This window comes from Ammodytes marinus, assembly GCF_949987685.1.
Source record: "Ammodytes marinus genome assembly, chromosome: 9".
Lineage (NCBI taxonomy): Eukaryota > Metazoa > Chordata > Actinopteri > Uranoscopiformes > Ammodytidae > Ammodytes > Ammodytes marinus.
This window is the reverse complement of record NC_137213.1, coordinates 6,496,661-6,515,610: the sequence shown is the minus strand read 5'-3', so window position 1 is coordinate 6,515,610 and position 18,950 is coordinate 6,496,661. Positions and strand designations below refer to the sequence as shown.

Genomic DNA, 18,950 nt, shown 5'->3' with positions numbered 1-18,950 from the left:
CTATGCCAAGTCAGAAATGTCTGCTGTGGAAAAGGCATCCAGGAAAAGTTTTCCCAACTATCGGTGGCATTGCTCAGTGGAAAGATGGCACCCATGATGAGCCTAAACAAGGAATGGAATCAAACTTGGTACAAACCCTTAATAAGCTATTTGAGCACTAGGATGTTAGAACACGTAGTGTAATTTACACAAGTGGTATTACATACAATATACTTACATCGAATTGAGCACTAGGATGTTAGAACATATAGTGTAATTTACATAAGTGGTATTACATACAATATACTTACATCGAATTATGATGAATGACTCGGAATGTACTATTGGAGGAACCATGCCAAAGAGCGAATAACAAATAAATAATACATCTGTGGGAGACACTGTCCATCTTTGTGTGCTTTAAAGGTCACATATTATGCTAAATGCACTTTTTAAATGTGTTCTAACATATCCACGGGTCCACGGTGTGCCTAGAGACTGCCAAAATATTAAAAAAAATAACAATCTCTCCTTTTCTCACTCTCCCTCTTTCTGAAACCCCCACCCCTCCCCCCCAATATACTCCAGTCAGAATTCTCCTCGTTTCTGACCTCACAAACTGGAAAGCCAGAAGCTTCCACTGTGCAGCCCACACCCCTATTTCTTATTGGTCCACGGCCCCGACAGACAGAGGGCGAGGCGTATCTGGCTTCGCTTCCAGACAGGGGGCGGGGGGAGCTCAAAGATTGTATATTTACGAGGGGAGCTGCAGCTCTTTTTAAAAAAATAGGCCATTGTGAGATTAGCTGAACATCAGCATAGTACAATAAATTATCTGAAAGTTTTTTTCAGCAAACAATTAAAGAAAAACGTATTAGGGACCACTAAGACCATATAATATGGTGTATAATAGTACCGAAAAGTGTATAATATGGGAGCTTTAACAGCGGGGTAACATCACAGCTTCAATTTCACTGTTTTTACAAATCAAAAGCTAAGTTTGATCTTTAAAACAAAATGCACCCTGGGTCTGTTAGAAAGCAAGCAGCAGGCTGCATTCAGAAGACCCACCATCACATGGCGTTCACGCTACTTCCCTGAATCTGTCTGTCTCTCTGTCTGTATGTCTAATAATCCTCAATTTGCTTGTGTCAAAAGCCTTTTTCTTTCTCTTTCCCCACTTCACTCACACTCACTCTCTGGATGATTTAACAGCCAATTCAATCCCCCTGTGTGTATGAATATGCATGGCTCCTCTTTGGTATTTACTCTTTCAATGGCTTGGAAAGCGATGTAATTAGTCACATGTCTCCTCTCCCATGCTTTGGGAGCAGGTGCTTTGAGATTTTTCTGGTGTGCGTGTGTGTGTGTGGTGTGTTTTATTTGCAAACCTGGCAGGGGTTTCAGTTTTGGAGACGGCTAAATAACACTCTTCCCAGCAGCAGTCCCGCTTTTTCTATCTCTTCTTTTCACTTAGCTCTTTGCTGAGCCCTGTTTCAGGTGGCAGGTTTTACAAACTCTGGGTTTAATCCTGCGCTCTGAGTCGCTGAACTCGGTTTCAGAACAATGGATCAGCGTTGGGTTAATCAACTCTGAGCGTGCTCTGATCTTTCTTTCTTGCGTCACGCTGTCAAAATCATGTTTTGTGTATACATATTGAGTATTTTTTTGTTTGTTTCTTGACAATATTTGACCCCAGTACTTACCATATTATTGCTGTCATTGGTTATATAAAAGAAGAAAAAAAGAGAACAAATCTGTTCTTGATAGACTTAGTAAAAGCAACATTATAAAAGTGTAGAGTGAAATTAAGGCCTCTCACCTTGCTGCCTTGGTCTAATAGTCTTTGTTACGGCAGTATATTAGTAGTATTCATCAAAATGTTCAATCACTTCATCATGCAACTCACATCTGCTGATCCAAAAGAGAGAAAAAAAGGAAAAGGCATATACTTGAATGTATCACATGGTGTCTTTAGGATGAATACTATCCCTCATTTGGCATTGTATATCATTTAAAGCCACACACGAGCCCCCAACAATGCAATTAAGCCCTGAGTGAATGTCACTGGGGTGGGAATTGATACGGCACACTTAGGATAAAAGAGCCCTTTGACATGACTCTGTCTGAATTGTCAGATGCACATACACTCTCTGAAAGGGGGGGATTAACTGAAAAGGAGTCACATCCTTGAACATCTGAATGGAAGCTGAAATTAAACACCCCTTTCACCAACAAAGCAATCACCTGCAGCACATCAGTGTACATCAACTTTAAATAGGACAATCAATTCAACATAAAATCACCAAGGAGGATTTTGTTATTTTCTTTTTTGTAAAAAAAAAAAAAAAATTAGGTTAAGCGTCTCTTTTGGAGTTTCTGATCACATAGTGGTACTTTAAGCCAATGTTTTGATGAGAGGGTCTCTCTTTGTATCTAGCACAACTTACATTGAACCAATAGTAGCATTATGAAACCTAATAATGGACTCAATTATTAATGCCCATTGACTCCAGTGAAGGCTGCTCATCCAGTGCATGAAGTAAGAAAGTATTTTCTTTGGACACTATGTTGTTGCTGTGTACAGGTGTCCTCAGGGACCAAAGTTAAGGCTGGTAGTGATCTACATGATGTTCTATTATAATTGTTTATTTATTATTTCAGTGCCTCAGTCTATGACTTATGGGTCAAGGTTAATTGCCATAACAGCGGGGTATTCTGAGAGGAAAAGTAATGTAGTTTAAATTATTCAGTTTAGAATATGGAAATAAAACCATAGAAACACACTTAATTTTCTTCAGAAAGGTGGATGCAAGGAATGCTGAATGAGAGATTGCATTGAGTAAGCTGCTATTTTAACAGAGGCTAATCCGAATGTGACTCTCTGTACCTTCATACCTGATACCCATTCCTGGAAATAACACTATTCCTCCGATAGTAAGTTTCATATGGGGGTGGTAATACGCAAAAGAGGCAGGGAAAACAAAGACTACTAGCAAGTAAACAGTGATTGGATGCCATTTTGCGTTCACAGCGCATGCTCAGTAGATGTAAACAACACGAAAAGAGGAAGCACCAAGGCTTACTTCAGGCACACTCTCAACGAGCCAAGACTAGTATAATAGCCTTTCATTGTTAGGGCATACAAAATCTTTTACAAAAAAAAATTCACAAAAAGAAAGTTGTTAACAACAATTGCCATGCACAAATTGTGGTCATTAGGCCAGCTTTTCCTAAAACCTCCAGTGTCCCTGTTTCTTATGAATACAGGCAAATCTGAGTATTCCAAAGATCTCTACATTAGGGCAGAGGGTTCGAAGAAGCTCAGCTTTTAGTGTTCAGTTGCAATTTTTGAATGTGGACAAGAGTCCAAATTACACCCAAAAAGCTACAGGTACGAAAATACCCGTTTACGTGTGAACTTGGCCTGAGTAGTTTGACAATCTGGCAAAAGGCGGAACGATGATTGGTGTATACAGTAATAATCAGTGGTCATCAGAGGTGTAGGTAACAGGTGTGCTGGCCATGGGAGGGGAAACGGGTGACTAGGACTGGTAGAACACACTGAGAACAACTACATGGCCGGTGGGGAACAGCAGGTAATTAAAGGAGCCAGAGAAATGACTGAGGGAAAGTGACTGCCAGTGTGAAAAAAAAAAGTTTAATTATATTCAGACAGAGATCAAAGTGGTAATTTTTAGACTGAGTAACCAAGCTTAAATTGCATTCTGACGATAGAAAATATGTTAAATATAATGCATATAAAGCTTCAGAATGTCTTCGCTTCGTCTTGTCTTTTGTGGGGGTTTTTTTTGGCAGACAACAGCGATACAAGTGACGAAAGTGGGATTTGTGTTTTGTTTTCGGGCATCTGTTCCCAGTCCCCACCATGAGTTTCAGGGACAAAAAAACAACATCTCCTTCTGATGGTTTTTTTTTAGGGTTATTACCCATAAGGCTTTGCTTCCATCCAGCCACAGATTGAAATCACCATAGTAAAGCAGAAATAGAAGACCCATGGTTTCCCTCTCTTTCTATCTTTCAATCTCCAGCGGAGACCACACTTTTCATTTTCGGGCAATTTGAAGCTCTTAAGCCTCCCCCGGTGATCACCACCCCTCTGTTATCAGTGTGAGTGTGTGTGTGTGTGTGTGTGTGTGTGTGTGTGTGTGTGTGTGTGTGTGTGTGTGTGTGTGTGTTCTCTCCAAGCCCTTGCTTTAGTGAGTGCTTGGTCCACTACACTGGAATGCACTCTTGGCCGTAGTGAAAACGGTGTCAGTATTTTTTTGGATTGTGCTCCCACTCCCGATGGCCTAGGCTTTGGCGCCGAACCAGCTTCAATATACAGTACGTTGGCTGGCACAGACGTTGGCGTATGACTCTCTCTCTCTCTCTCTCTCTCTCTCTCTCTCTCTCTCTCTCTCTCTCTCTCTCTCTCTCTCTCTCTCTCTCTCTCTCTCTCTCTCTCTCTCTCTCTCTCTCTCTCTCTCTCTCTCTCTCTCTCTCTCTCTCTGTCCCTCTCTCTGTCTCTTTATGCCTGCCTTTCTTTATGCTTGCCTGTCTGGCTTGCAACATTTCCATCTGGCTGTCACTTGAATTTTCTGCAGACTTGTCACAAAGGATGAAACGCGTATTTTCTTCAGCCGAGGTTCTCGGTTTTGTTCTGTGCTGCCTTGCGATATTTTTGTTTTCTTCCAGAAAAATTCAACTACACAGCGGTGTTGTGCAAAAGGCAGGGAAAAATAGAATGGGAATAGATAAAGCCTGCTTGGAGGTGAGCCAATGATATATCTTACTGTATAGGGGTTAAAGGTAACATATTATGCAAATGTTTAGGTAATAAAAAAAATTATTTGGGGTTTCTGCTAGACACAGTTTTCATGGTGTAGTTTCCAATTATTTTATTTTATTTTATTTTTCACACTGCCATTTCTGGATCCCATTTTTTCCGTCTCTCTGTGAAACCCTCCATTTTAGAGCTTGTCTCTTTATACACATTAAGCCCTGCCTTCCAAAAAGCACAGTCTGCTCTGACTGGCCCTTAATCTAACTGCCAGTTAGATGCTGGTGTGTCTGGGGGGGTGTGGCTTATCACAGGCGGAGGTAGTGCTAAGTTAACCCATATCATTATTGAAAAAACAACAAAAAAGTAAATTTTACCTAACAGGTGACTTTATATTTGAGCCTGCCATGTAGTATGTCTCTGAGGCCAGTTTCAGGTAGCTGGTTTTACATACTCTAAGTTAAATCCTGCGCTCTGAGTTGGTCAACTCAGAGCGCAGGGTTGACAAGCAACTCTGGGTTTTCGGTTTCAGAACAGTGGATCAGCGTTGGGTCAATCAACTCTGAGCGTGTTCACTCTGGGTTCGATCGCGTGCGTAAAAGCCATCGTCAATGGATCGCTAATAACTTGATTCACCATGGAAACAGTAGAAACAAATGATTGATCCTCCCACTTCTCAAAAAAAAAAGAAAAAGAAATCTCCGCTCCTCCCACTAGGGTTAGAGATATTAACGAATGAGTTTATGGTAGCCTATGGAGAAGAATTAACGGGGATATTGTCTCATAACTCTGATCTAATCTCCTCGGCAATTCAGAAAAAAACAGAGCAAACATTTTTTGTCAAGAGAATCATTTCGCTTCCGTATGAGAAGCCATATTTGAAAAAGTTACGCATATCAGCAGTGAAGTATTAAGCTGGCGCGGCACAGCATTGCTGACAGTGTTTTATATTCGCTGTATAATATGTTGGCAAGGTATAGCCTAATACTGTGCAGTAAACAGACTGTCGCTTCTTTTAAATGGGGAGTGAAAGACATTAACGTCAGACACATTAGGTGACAGTTTCCATTGAAGAGCCTGATTGATTTATTACCAGATCCATTTTCCTCAAGTGATCACAGTTTAAATTATTATATAATTTTTATATTCATATTAGGCTATTTAACGAGGCTCGTCTGTGACTTTAGGATCGCACAAGTGAACAGTAACGATCGTGTGCAGCCGCAGCGTTAAATGAATCCACCTGACATAAATCTGTTCAGTGGCACAGACGTTAAAAAGCATACAATACAAATAGGTTTATTAATCTGAATGTAGAGCATGTCACGATGTGTAAGGTGGCCGCCTATATGAACGGACCGAGGGCTGAGAACAAGGCTACTGATCAGATAAATGATTGATCAAACGTAAAATCATCAGGAAATGATAAAAACATCCCGATGGAGATTTTTATGGAGTGATTTTGCTTCAAACTGTACAGGGACGCGTGTGACAGTGACACTCTTTCTTCAGTCGGAGCTGCAGCGTAAAGTGAAAACAAACTCAGGGTAGGTCTAACCACCTCCCGAGCAGGTTAGACCCACGGCGTATGTTGCCGCAGTAACTGACTCTCGGTTGCGCTGAACCTGAAACGGAAAACCCAGAGTTTCCACTAACTCAGAGCGAACAAACTCTGGGTTGCCTCAAAACCAGCTACCTGAAACAGGCCTCTGATGTCAAAGAAAGGCCCCGCTAAGGAATTTTAGCAAACTATTTATTTGATGTTTGACGTGTTACGTAGTGACAGGTGGTGTGCTTAGAATTTGTTTCAGTCACTGACCAGAGTTACCCTGGTGCAGTGGGAGGAATTTGACAGACCTCTCACCCTGCAGGAGCTCACAGGTGGTGTGTGGGTGTGTGTGCATGTGTGTGTGTGTGTGTAGGTGTGTGTGTGTGTGTGTGTGTGTGTGTGTGTGTGTGTGTGTGTGGGTGTGTGTGCGTGTGTGTGTTTTCTATTCAGGGACTTGTGTTGATGTCAAGGTCAACTGAAAAGAGTCATCCTTTTCTCAGGGCTACAGCACATGTTTTTCTATATAACCTTTTCTTCACATGCACAGGCTTAGTCTCCAAGCACCAGTGCCAGTTAGTTTCAAAGTGAACTTAGGACTTTATGAAAAGAATACAGTACACAGTATAATAATACATGACCTATAAGGACTATGAGAGGCCTTGAGCAAGTCTTAATAAAGGCTTTTTCTCAAAAAGCTATGGTTTGCGAGACATGTCAGAGGGTGCTTATTATACAGTACAGTTGACATATTGAAGGATTCTTACCTATATAACTGGTGCCAAGAAAGTGCCGAGGGCTTTTCAGTACAGTGCTGAACAAGTGGCAATTGTGTAACTGACTGTACAGGAGGGAGGCCAAAGTCAGGTGGAAAAAGTGTATAGTGTTCTTTCTAGCTAGGACTAATACATACTGTTTTAGCTTTAAAAGGTGGAGCCAGCAGTTCTGGAGAAAGCTTGTTGTCAAAATCACTTTAATCAAATTCCGATGACTTCTCCTCACGATCCGCTACCTGCCCATACCTGCATGTGCACGCTGAAAACAAAATGTAATTTGTATCCACAGCCTTGGCTCTGTACATGGGCATACTATCTTACGGTGGGCCCTCTTTGTTTTCATACCCTTTGTTTACATACCAGTTTATAGAGCCTGGGCGGTGTATTAACATCTCAAAATGTCAGCGCATTTACAGTAACAAAGTGATTTTGACAACAAGCGTTCTCCAGTATCACTGACTCCACCTTTAAATCTCTAGCTGGCCTTTTGTTATGTATTGAATATCCCCAGGAACTACATCCATATTTTACAATTCTGCTGGAAAGTAAGGCTGTGGAGGCCGCTGTCTACAATTATTTTGAAGAAAGATGTTGTTTTAGATTGTAGAAAGCCCCATAGGGAAGCACTGCACAACCACACACATTCTGCAGAACATATGGATCCGACAAAATGGGAAGGCTACACAGAATGTTTCAAAGGGGAATTAACGGCACTACATTAGTTCTGTAACTGTGGAGTTGAAGGGCTTGCTATTAGCAGAGTCAAGGCATTGTGTTCCCCAAGAGAACTGTATTGTTGGTATATTGCAGGCCTTGTGTGGTTTATCCTATGTTCAGTGTTAAACTAGCAATGAGAGTCTGTGGGTGGGGATCTGTACAAAGACATTCATCGATGCCTGAACCCCTATCCCCCCCACCCCCATCACCACCTTTTGTGCTATTCCAATTAACTGATTTGTATATCTTGAATGACATAGTCCTTGTAAAAGATGGTCCTCACTAAAGTAATTGTTGATACATGAAACATGCGACATCACAAAGTTTGGCTCTAATGTCAAAACCACTTCATGTTAAGGTAACACCAAAAAAGGACTGCAGTTAAACTATTATTAACAATCTCTTTGCACAGAAAATAAATATGCATGCATGACTGATAATTATTATGACCACTTCAATTTTAGATATAGAAAGATATCAGTATTAGTATTCTGTTGTTTTCAATTATACAAAACAAGTAGAGGAACTACATGTGTTTATTTTTTAACTTAATCTGGGCATGCTTTCGCCTCAGCTCAAAGTGTAGAGGAGCTGATAAACAGGTCCAAAATCCTTTCCCTAAGCCTGCATGTTTAAGATAATATTTTTTTCACTCTTGCGGTTCTGTCCGAGTCAGCAGCAGCTGAGGTGGATGCAGGTTTAAATATTCCCAATCATTATGCATAATAAACTTTATTCTGCTTTAATATTATTTCAGCGCAAGTTTCCGGTTGCAACGTTCAGTTGTTTATTCTAAATATTAATGTGCACGTTTGCTCTCACATGCATCATATCCTGGGGCAGCCCGCCCTTCTGAAAACATGTTCCCATGCACACCATCATAACAGTGACAAATGATGAACCAATTATAGTAAGACCCCAGCAAGTGTTTTAAGTTGTTGCTGTATAATTAACTGTTCAGAAAAGGTGACCATGACTCCATTATAATGATTTAGAAAATTGGCACAAAATGGCAGTGTTTTGCTGTCTGGAAGGGGGTGACTGAAGGTCTGTGTTAACCTTCTGTCAGGAATAGACAAGCTGTTCTTTTAGGGTGTATTCACACATGGAAAGTCCGTTAGTTCACTTGCTTTGGTCCAGACCAAATAGAATTTGGATTTTTTTGTTTGGTGTGGTCCACTTTCATATTGCCCCTTTTGCAAGTGAACCAGCATTACGAAGCAAAACCACACGTGATCTAAGGTCATTCATTCATTGGACAGACATTCTGGGGTGGAGAGAAGCAGGAAGAACGAAGTAAAAACTGCGAATTTATCATTGATATAATATGGAGTTAAAAATAATAAAAATGCCTACATCTAGCCTATAAATAAAGAGGAAAAACATCAAATTATTGTTGTTTCATATGGTTATAATATGTAGCCCTATGACAATGCCACGTTATGTGGCTTCTAGCCTACGATGTGAAACATCATTTTTACTGTATTTTTGCTGCTGGACGCGCGACTCGCGTGAAGAATAGGCTCAAACTGAAACACAGCTGATTAAGCTGTGTATCAGCTGGGTGTCAGTTCGGCGCAGTTCAGCACCAAACTGACACGGGGACAGTATTGACGGTCCCGTTGGGAAGAACAATAAAAACACACACTTCATGCAAAGCGCAGCGTGAACCTGTTGGCACTGTAGGCTACGGGAGACGCTCCTCTCCATCTGATCGCTGATCCGCACGCATCATTATCAAATGTAATATTTTCGCTCGGGGCTCCCGGTCAAACCACAACTAATCTTCCTAACAATGGCGACAACAACACTTTCCCATAATGTGAAGCTGATGGCGATTTATTAAAAAAGAAAAGAAAGAAAAGGCGCAGTGCTTCCTGCAATTGGGTCGGATCGAGTCCGGCCAAATTCACACCACAAACGAACTGCAGCAGAGTGCGTTTTGAAGCGCATCGAGACTACCTCTTCAGCTGGATCTCGGAGCGTTTGTTTGGTCCGCCCCCGAGTGCGATTGCTGTATTCACACCTGTCTGAAAGATGCGCACCGAAGGTGGAAGTGCACCTGAGTTCGTTTCAACCGAACTAAACACAGCATGTGTGAATACACCCTTAGTCCCACATTAGTCCCACAATTGCTTGGGTGAAGTTTGTCCTCTGTAAAAACTCAGTTCACTTAGTTCTTTGTATTGACGCACGTACAATAACTAAAGACCTTGCATTTCGATGGGAAAAAGACATGAAAACAATTTTCAATAAAAATAATAATGATTTTGCCATTGTAGAGGGTAGAAGAGCCATTGTTGGTGTGAAAGAAGAAGCACTTATGCACGTACATGCAAACACCCAGGCAAGGCCTAAAGGTAGACACACACACACACACACACACACACGCACACACACGCACGCACGCAGGCATGCAATCATAGTCAGAGATCAGAAAGAGTAAGAATAATGCAGTGTTGAGGCATTTGGGGAATAGAACACACAAAGAGATTTCTTCTACTTGCCTCAAGAATGTACAAAACAGAGCTTTGGAGTTTCTACTTTATCATCACACAATTATGTAGTACGTTTTTTTTTCCCTTTTTAACTCCGATACTTTTTATTTTTATTTCTTCTTTGTGCAGCGGCTCAGAAACAAAGAGGCTCTGTAGTTAGAATAGTTCACCCTGTTACAATGTAATACATTGGAGGGTTGTAGGAAATACTGGTAAGTAAATTCAGCCAAACATTCATTTTCTCAGTCCAAAATGTCAAAAGTCATATGTCAATATATCTTCTCACTGATGTTCCAGTTTGAAAGTATCAAAGTTTTTTTTACTATACATTGGTTGAGATCCTACAAAACACCAAAACAATTTGTATCACCTTTTAGTTCTCCAGCAAACACACCAAACAGGCCATACATTACACCATTAGTTAATAGTGGGACAATCTAAGTATGTTAGGGGAGGGCTCTTTCCCTCTGATGCTAACTCCAATCTGGAGTGAGGGGAGCTCCACTAATGATACACTTAAACTGAAAAGACAGTATAAGACTAGACATGTTCACCGACAAGTCTTCTCTTATATCAGCTTTGCTTTTTGAAAGTCTAACCTCATTTTACAAAATGCCCTTTTATTATTTCTGGTGCAATACAGCACTGCTCTGATGACACATGTTTGACAGTTGTGCTACTAATAGTTTGATATTTTTCCCGGTCCTGTAATAACACCACTGACATGGTAATGTGAATGAATTATTTTGGCTCTTTGGTAACACTTTTGTGAAGGAAACAAAGGAGAAACTGAACCTGTTCAATTATACTAATAATCAAACCTAATGCACTCACACCTTCTTTTGAATAGGTGTCATCCATCAGGCTAAAACGAAAGATGTTCTGCCATTGTGTGCAAAGAAAGCTTGGTAAAACCCAATTTGAAGGATTAAGGATATTATCTTAACATTTTAATGCATGAGGCCCCTTGCCATACTGTCGTTCAGTGGGGACTATAAACTAAAGTTATTGTGAGAGTGTGTTTTGGGTGTGTGAAGATATGTGTTGAGTTAGAAAGTTCAGAAAAACAATTAATTTTTATTTTTACTTTGATGCCACACTGCCGCCAGATCCCACGCTGATAACCCCCATCATTTCAAAACACAGGGGGCACACTGCCTGCATTCCAACAAGCGCATTGCCTTTGGCCTTTTCAATACAAAAGCAAATTATACATCAGCTTTCGGAGACATCTGAAGTATCCACCATGAAGCAGCAGCAGGCTTGATGAAACGTGTGATACCTAACATGTGGGATTAGGCACGGACTTGAAGGATAAACTTCAAAAGACAGCAAAGTGTGGTCCCTCTTTGTGGCCCTTGTTTGGAAGAGGTTACACAGATCAGCGCGAGTGCTTATTCCTTATATGATAGCTCCTTAAGGGGAGGACAAGGCCGGGTGGTCGGAAGGATAACGGCTTTTTGATTTCCTCTTCTTTTCTTGATGCTCTTTTATTCTTTCCGTCCATTAGACAGTCAGCTCACTAGCCTGTTCTAGTCCTCATCCTCATCGCCGTAGAAGGTAAACAGTAGAAGTGGAAGCCATATCTGCTACTTAACTATTAACACCTGTGAGGTTATACAATCCACATAACATTGCCTAATTCGCAAATTTTAGGAAATATTGGGAATAAGGCAGGAAACACGAGTCGACCATTGAATATCCAAGACCCTGAAAACTGTAAATCAGTACTTGACCGCAACAATGTTGGAATGTGCTGGCGTCAAAAAAGGCGTGTTTATAAGTCAAGATCGCTAGTAACTTTTGTGGGATTTTCAGGGGGTTTGCAAAACTATACCTTTTTTGGAATAATAGTATTTTATTATTATTATTTTAAGGACTCATAAAATCAATGTTGGCATTTGAACAGATGTCTATATGGTGCATGGCCATTTAGGAATTTACACAAACATAGACATCTAGGATTATATTTATTATTGATTAGACAAGATTAGTAGGCTGATGTTGCAACATTCAGAGCATGTTTGTACTTTATAATGAAAAGATACATTTTCAGAGAGAAACCCCTCACCGGGTAATTTTTTACCCACTCTGGTACACTGCATTAAATGGTTAATATTGTAAAATGTTTAAGCTTTGTAACTACCACCATTTGATTCCCTTAGCCTAAAAATCAATATCCCATCTTATTGAGAATCCAAGATATTACAAAATGTTACAAAAAAGTTTTATGGGGGCCATTTTGGAAATTCTAATATGGCTTCCACATAGACATCTGGGCAAATGCTAACATTGTTTTTCTGATTCCTCATACAATACCCTTTTCAAAATGTTTTTGTTTTGCATTTCCCCCATACAATTCCACTAAAGTTAGACTCAAAACATAATGGACCTGGCTATATACAATATATGTGAGTCGGACTCGTACGTAACAAGAAAAATAATACGCTGGTTGGGTAATCCCTGCACCAACATGTCAGCTTCTTACTATCTAAACTCATCTAAACTCAGACAATTCTCATTCATCCTAGGGTCATCTGAGGAAGACTACAACATGTTATCCTTCTCTGTTAAAGCCTCTCCTTAGGTGGCTCGTTTAACTCAATACATTTCTGTGTGCATGCTAAAGTCACAATTAGCCTGAACGGAAGCTTGGTCATTGATTATCTCCCTCTGTCATGGAAGCAGCGGGGGATGTGCTTTAATATTGAACAGAACTGCATTAACAATGAAAGCAATATGCTGCTGGAACAGGCAGTGGACCACTTATGTAATGTATCGCTATAATACCAAAGGGACTTGGTCGTGGTTCTCAACCTCTTTCGGATGTGGGGGGACCGGGGAGCTGGCACACACAGTGGACTGACATGATGTATTTGGAGAGTTTGAACAACAAACACACAGCGCTGCAGTGTTATTGGCTGGTTTCTGTGGGTTCAGCCGGGACACAAAAAGCCTGATGAATTTTTTTCCAAGTTTTTAAATCAGGGTTAGTGTGTAACAAGCAGAAGCATCTCACGACCCCCAAATACTGTATATTACATTTGGAAATCAGGCAAATATGGCAGAATTGTTCCACTCAGAATTTGGTGTTAAACCGCACCAAATGCACTGGATGTGTATAGTCTAATGTCTAACTGTATAGCGGATCTTGATCTATTGGTGTACTGATAACTTTCTTTTGATTCATAAAAGAAAAATTGGGCTATTTTTGAATAGTATAACAGCCATGGATTTAAACAATGTAACACTTTGATCGATACAGAGCTCCACTTCAGAAATGCAGAAAGTTGGCAATTGCGAGTGTTAACAGGTAATGTTATAAAAAAATACCATTATATAGCACATTAAAACTAAATAGCACAATGTGTTGCAAAAGTTGAAATAAGGTTATTCAGTACCGGAACATTACACAGACTTCACAATCATTGTATGATGTGTTTGTCACGATATGTCTGTCACTAAGGCTATAGTCCCTGGAGTACCACTTCAAAATTGTTGGGGTGTAGCTGGTGGGGTTTAGGTTGGAGTCAGTGTGGCCAAGACACGGTCCATCTGCAGCCTGCTAAGATAACAGACTCTTCATGACACCGAGAGCCACTCGGGCAGAACAGACTTAGAAAGTGAGTCCAGCTTAGAGTAAAGGGTCATGCCAGCCAACTATTACACACACAGGAGGTGAGAGGCTTGGCAGTGTGGTGGGTAGAGGTGTGAGGCAGTGTGTGTGTGTGTGTGTGTGTGTGTGTGTGTGTGTGTGTGTGCCAAGAACACTCTGCCTTCAGCAGACCCTTTCTTCGGAGGCTGTCTGTGTGTGTTTGAAAGAAAACGAGAGAATGTAGCATTGTTATGTGTGCGCGTTTGTGTGGGTGTGTGTGTGTGTGTCTGTGTTTGTGTGTGTGTGTGTGTGAGTGTGTGCATGCGTGTGTGCATGCGTGTGTGAGTGCCTGTGAGTGTGTGTGTGTGTGTGTGTGTGTGCATGTATCCAGCCTTACCCTTTAGGTGGATCTTATTTTCCGGGCTGTGCACCAACACTGAGCTAACAGAATCCAAGCTGTCGTAGTTACTGCAGCCGAGGGGTCCCGTCCTTGTTTCAGTTACCTAGGAAACAAGAGGAAGGACATTTGCAATGATATGATTTTCTTTTTTTTTTCTTTTTATAATTTCATATTAGCAGTAAATGAGGCGTTTTGAGTTTTTTTCCCCCATTTCTGGCAGTCAAGTACACAGCCTGTAGGGCAATGCAAAGTGTGGCACAGCCCTCTGAAAGCAGAGAAAAGCCACAGCTGCCTGCAGTGTGCTGGCTGTGTCATGGAGAACAGTGGAAGGGAAGGCCAGAGGTAAGAAGTTAAGAGAGAGACAGAGAGAGAGAGAGAGAGAGAGAGAGAGAGAGCGCTCAGGTGCTTTTAAAGAAAGATTTGAACTTCAAAGCAGAAAAAAATCAAGGATACAAAGTGAAGGTTGCACTATGTTGGATGTCTGTTATTTTTTGGCTCCTCCCTTCTTTAATCGAGGTCAGATGATAAAAATTGTTACATGTGGGAGAAGCAATTCCTTTTGCATTCACATTACATATTTAAGGGCGAGACACCGTGGGCGAAAAACTGGTCAATTTTGAAATTCTTAACCCACAGTACACAGCCTGCTCAGCACCAAGCAGCAGACACACACACACACACACACACACACACACACACACACACACACACACACACACACACACACACACACACACACACACACACACACACACACACACACACACACACACACACACACACACACACACACACACACACACAGTCACTATTGTAACACTATTTTACTATTGTATGTTATGCCTCTTGCCTTGGCTGTACTTGCTTTTTCACTTTTTCTTTTTGCTTGAGGTTTGTTTTTATGCATCAATATACCAAGGCAAACTCCTTGTTTGTGAAAACTTACTCAGCAATAAACTTGATACTGAATCTACAGATCCAGAGATTTCCCTCAGGGGTCGGCAAAAGCTGAGCTAAAAGAGTGTGGATATTGGACTTATACATTCACCAGGTGGACAAAAACAAGACATGGTATGAATGATAATTATGACTCTCATTTGTGTGTCTGTGTGCATGTGTGTGTGTGTGTGTGTGTGTGTGCGTGTGTGTGTGTGTGTGTGTGTGTGTGGCCTGTTGAAACCCTGTGGATCACTAAAGAATGAAATCATATTTCTTCTATGTCCCAAATAGGATAACGAGACAAGAGAAAACATGAGAAAAAGCCTAATGTCCCTCTTCACTCTTCAGGATAGATAACAGACAGGCCGACAATGAAACTGTTCTGGAAAACCAAGGACTTCTTATCAGCAGCTTGAGATCTATTAAAAATATATACAGTATATGATTTTTGTACTTTTGTCAACACTAAGGTATTTATTTATTTATTTTTAGAGTATGTCCATAGATTTGTTATTCACCTCACTAACTGGACAGTTATATTTATGCTTAGTTCAAATGCAACTAATTTTCTCTTACAAGAATTACTTATATACAGCGCCTTGCAAAAGTATTCATACACCTTGACATTTTCGACATTTAGTCATGTTATAACCACACACGTACATTTATTTTATTGGGATTTTATGTGATAGACCAACTCAAAGTGGCGCATAATTGTGAAGTGGAATGAAAATGATACATGGTTTTACATTTTTTTTATAAATAAAAAACTGAAAAGTGTGGCGTGCAAAAGTATTCAGCCCCCCCTGAGTCAATGCTTTGTAGAACCACCTATCGCTGCAATTACAGCTGCAAATCTATTTGGGCTTTGTCTCCACCAGCTTTGCCCATCTACAGACTGACATTTTTGCCCATTCTTCTTTAAAAAATAGCTTGAGCTTCAGATTTAGCATCAGATTGGATGGAGCGTCTGTGAACAGCAATTTTCAAGTCTTTCCAGAGATTCTCAATTGTATTGAGGTCTGGACTTTGACTGGACCATTCTAACACATGCCCATGCTTTGATTTAAACCATTCCATAGTAGATCTGGCTGTATTTTTAGGCTAGTTGTCCCTCACAAAGGTGAACCTCCACCCCAGTCTCAAGTCTTTTGCAGACTCTAACAGGTTTTCTGTCCTGTATTTGGCTCCATCCATCTTCCCATCAACTCTAAACAGCTTCCCTCTTCCCTGCTGAAGAAAAGCATCCCCATAGCATGATGCTGCCGCCACCACCATGTTTCACGGTGAGGATGGTGTGTATAGGGTGATGTGCAGTGTTAGTTTCCGCCACACATTGCATTTTGCATTCAGGCCAAGTTTTGGTCAAGCTGGTCAGAGTTGATGGGAAGATGGATGGAGCCAAATACAGGGCAGAAAAACCTGTTAGAGTCTGCAAAAGACTTGAGACTGGGGTGGAGGTTCACCTTCCAGAAGGACAACTACCCTAAACATACAGCCAGATCTACTATAAAATGGTTCAAATCAAAGCATAGTCATGTGTTAGAATGGCCCAGTCAAAGTCCAGACCTCAATACAATTGAGAATATCTGGAAATACTTGAAAATTGCTGTTGACAGATGCTCTCCATCCAATCTAATGCTGAATCTGAAGCTTGAGCTATTTTGCAAAGAAGAATGGGCAAAAATATCAGTCTCTAGATGGGCAAAGCTGGCGGAGACATACCCCAATAGACGGGCGGCTGTTATTGCAGTGATAGGTGGTTCTACAACGTATTGACTCAGGGGGGCTGAATACTTATGCACGCCACACTTTTCAGTTTTTTATTTATAAAAACAATGTAAAACCATATTTCATTTTCATTCCACTTCACAATGATGCACCACTGTGTGTTGGTCTATCACATGCAATCCCAATAAAATAAATGTACGTGTGTGTTTTTAATGTGACAAAGTGTGGAAAATTCAAAGGGGTATGAATACTTTTGCAAGCCACTGTAATATAAGATAAAATAAATATAAAGTTGTCCCTGACATTTCTGCTATCCAGGTCAATGGCATTTACAGTAAATAGCAGCAGAAACAACTGAATTGGTTTTTCCGGTTCAGAAAACGTTATAGTCAGTCGTTACTTAAAGTGGTCCTGTAGCTAAGCATACAACACACACCTTGGACAAGTATACAACATATGTTTCTAAAAACAGAATAAAATACTTAATAAAAATAATTTAGACAGGATAAAAATTACTACATGTGTATAAACTAACATATTGTATATGTAGGTGTGTGGGTTATTACCTTTTATTTAAGATGTGTATGGCAGTGGGAATGCATTTTATAAGTGTTTTTCTTGGCTGGGGGGACTTTATAGCGAGATACTGTACATGTCATGGAAAATATGATACATAAATGATTTCTAACTGGACATGTTGTACGAGATGCCCTGCCATAGGGCTTCTAATATAGGAGCAAGGGAAACAAGCATACACAATAGTGAGAGAAATGTAGAAGAAGATGGATGAAAAATTAGTAATAGGTCAAATTTAGAATAAGGAGATAGGACTTGGAAGCCATTTTTTCTGACTAAATCACACAAATTGGAAAAATTATGCAGCCTGTGCAGATCTGCCATCCGTGAAGAAAAAAAATACCTTATTTCCTTACATTTTAACACTCTGCGTTGCATTCGGATTGCATCTGTTATCAAAAAGAAATGGAAGCTAGCCTTCAAGGCGCCGCAAAAGATACTCATCACAAACATCTCTGGAATATCTTGAGAAAAATAGACGTTGCTGAGATGTATTTAAAGATAAGCCAGAGATAAAGGAGGGAGATGAGTCGGAGGAAAAGAGGGCTGTTTGAGGTTGTTGAAGCCATATATGTGGTCAAAAATAATCTCTGCTTTAACAGTAAGAGACCCAACTGTTGCATCTCATTCATGTTCTTGGATTGGCTGTGAAAACTGAAACTTAACTATTGCCTGGCTGGGCTGAATTTCAGTTGGAGCAGCAAAATATAGCCTAAATTCATAAATATTGTTAATAAATAGATGCAATGTGTTGAGTGATTTTCTTCAGTAGCCTATAGTAGACCTAGATTCTGCGCTCCGAACGCCACTAACTGTTCTGTAATACACTATCGCCGACACAGCCGGCGTATTTTTTAAATTATTATTATTTATTTATTTATTTTTAATTTTTTTGATTGACGTGATTTGCGGCAAACCACACAACTTTTGGGTGGTCACGTGGTCTTAAAAAAATCAACAAAACCCACCTCATGTGTATTTGAACCAATGACAGTGCATTTTATGCTGCACGCGCCATGAAAATTAGATAAAGTAACAATGCTGCGCTACGCAGCATCAGGCAGGGGATACAATGTGGCATCGCACAGCAGCCGTCATCAATGGGTTAAGTTATTTTAGTTTAGTAATAATTCTGTCACTATTGTACACTGTTGGACGGAGTCACTAGTTTTGTTCCATTCATGTGCTAACTTTAGTTATGTATTTAGTTAAGTTCTTTATTGTCAATTAACGCAGATTCACGACAAGACTAGAACCAGCTGGCATTCATAGGCATGTTGCTTCAGCACAGTTATATTTTTCCCAAAAGCCACAGCATCACTGTGTATGCTGAAGTGTAGCCCAGCGCTATCTGCAGTCGCCCAGCAGGAAACAGTAACAGCTGGACTCTGTCTCTGTTGCTTTTTGAAG

The 18,950-nt window shown here is 40.5% G+C and overlaps 1 protein-coding gene across 1 annotated transcript in view; it reads right to left on the bottom strand.

Annotated features, from left to right (window-relative positions):
• Positions 1-18,950, bottom strand: part of brinp2 (bone morphogenetic protein/retinoic acid inducible neural-specific 2) — a 223,717-nt gene that overhangs the window by 61,359 nt on the left and 143,408 nt on the right. The window contains exon 5 of the mRNA XM_080033521.1: positions 14,292-14,397. Coding sequence (XP_079889647.1) covers positions 14,292-14,397 — 106 coding nt within the window. The remainder of the gene's footprint in view (positions 1-14,291; positions 14,398-18,950) is intronic.